Below are 1,320 nucleotides of genomic sequence, written 5' to 3'. Positions count from 1 at the left end.
TGATTTTATGATTTAATTAATTAAAGTATGTTTAATGATTTTAAATGTGTTTACTATTATATTTATCGATTTAAAAAATCCTTTTTTATAGAAACATTGAAATGAAGTTTAGTTGTTTTTTTATTTTTTAATTGATATTTAACTGGTATTTTAAAAATAGAAATATTAATAATATTACAGTAGGGGGAGTGAGGGGCTTGACGAAACTGAGGGGCTTGACCTATCATTTTATCATCTTTTTTACTATACAGAGTTTTCCCGGTTCTATTTAAAAAATAACAAAAACTATAAATAATTTATAAAAAATGTCAAAGAAAAAGATTCTTAGCTTATCCAAAATAAAATAAAACGTTTTTTGAAAGAAAAAGTAAACAACCTTAGTGTTATGAAGAAAATTGAATGGCTTATTTCTATTGTTTGAAATAACCAAGAATTAATTCACAAAGCTTCAATTATTTAGTTTCTATAACAGCACAAATACAACTTCTTTCTACAAAGACAGGATTTCCTTTAGACATAATAGACAAGTTGTTCCTCACACAAGCCAACTCGTCTCACCATTTGGCTTGTGTATTCGGTGTTGTTAAAATACTAGCTTACTGAATACTTTGACAATTGAAATCAATTGACGCCAATTTTGCAGTAACCGAAGACTTGAATTGATTTTCGGATGAGAGAACATAGTGATAGTGATGGCAGATCATGACAAGTTCTAAGAGAACAAGGAGAGCTGAGAGAGCATATTTGTGTTTCCATTGCTCGTCATACCAAAAAGGTGTTGGGAGCATTAGAGAGCAAAGCAACAAAAACATCATTATTGCATCATATAAGCGTTCTGGTGTTGTTGGAGTCAATATTGGCAAGATTAAAAGAATGTTCTTTTCTATAAAAGAGGCTTCCAGATTGTTACTGGAAGCCAATGGTGTTTATACCAGAGAACACTTGGAATTGTTTGTTCTTCCGTTTAGACCAACATATTTGGTCAAATCCGAAGAGGAAAGTTTGCCTTGGAATATCCAAGAGTTGCCAACAACGAGAGCCATATCAAACATAAAGACTAACGCCTACCGATGACTTTATTGAGAACTAACAACTAACAAACACCCAAGTCGTTTTTAATACAATTTCAAGTTCCGACTTTATGCTAAGGATGAACCAATACTTTTATGGTTTATAAACTATAACTTATAAGTCAAGGTTGTGTTTTTAAATAGAACCAGGGTATCCCAAATTACTATGGATGTGCCAAATCTTTTTAGGCCACAAAATCGGGTCGCAACTCTTAAAAATAGAGCATTTTATAAATAAACAGACAAATTT

General features: G+C 31.1%; 1 protein-coding gene across 1 annotated transcript; it reads left to right on the top strand.

The window, feature by feature from the left end:
• Nucleotides 1-702: 702 nt before the first annotated feature.
• Nucleotides 703-1,074, top strand: EIN_448260 (hypothetical protein; the record flags this gene model as incomplete). Its single annotated transcript, XM_004255808.1, has 1 exon — nucleotides 703-1,074. The coding sequence occupies one exon, from the start codon at nucleotides 703-705 to the stop codon at nucleotides 1,072-1,074; it is 372 nt and encodes a 123-aa protein (XP_004255856.1).
• Between the last annotated feature and the right edge of the window lie 246 nt (nucleotides 1,075-1,320).

The sequence above is a fragment of the Entamoeba invadens genome, assembly GCF_000330505.1.
Source record: "Entamoeba invadens IP1 unplaced genomic scaffold scaff_1105074725891, whole genome shotgun sequence".
NCBI lineage: Eukaryota > Evosea > Mastigamoebida > Endamoebidae > Entamoeba > Entamoeba invadens.
The sequence above is the reverse complement of the archived record's forward strand: the minus strand, read 5'-3'. Positions and strand labels throughout refer to the sequence as shown.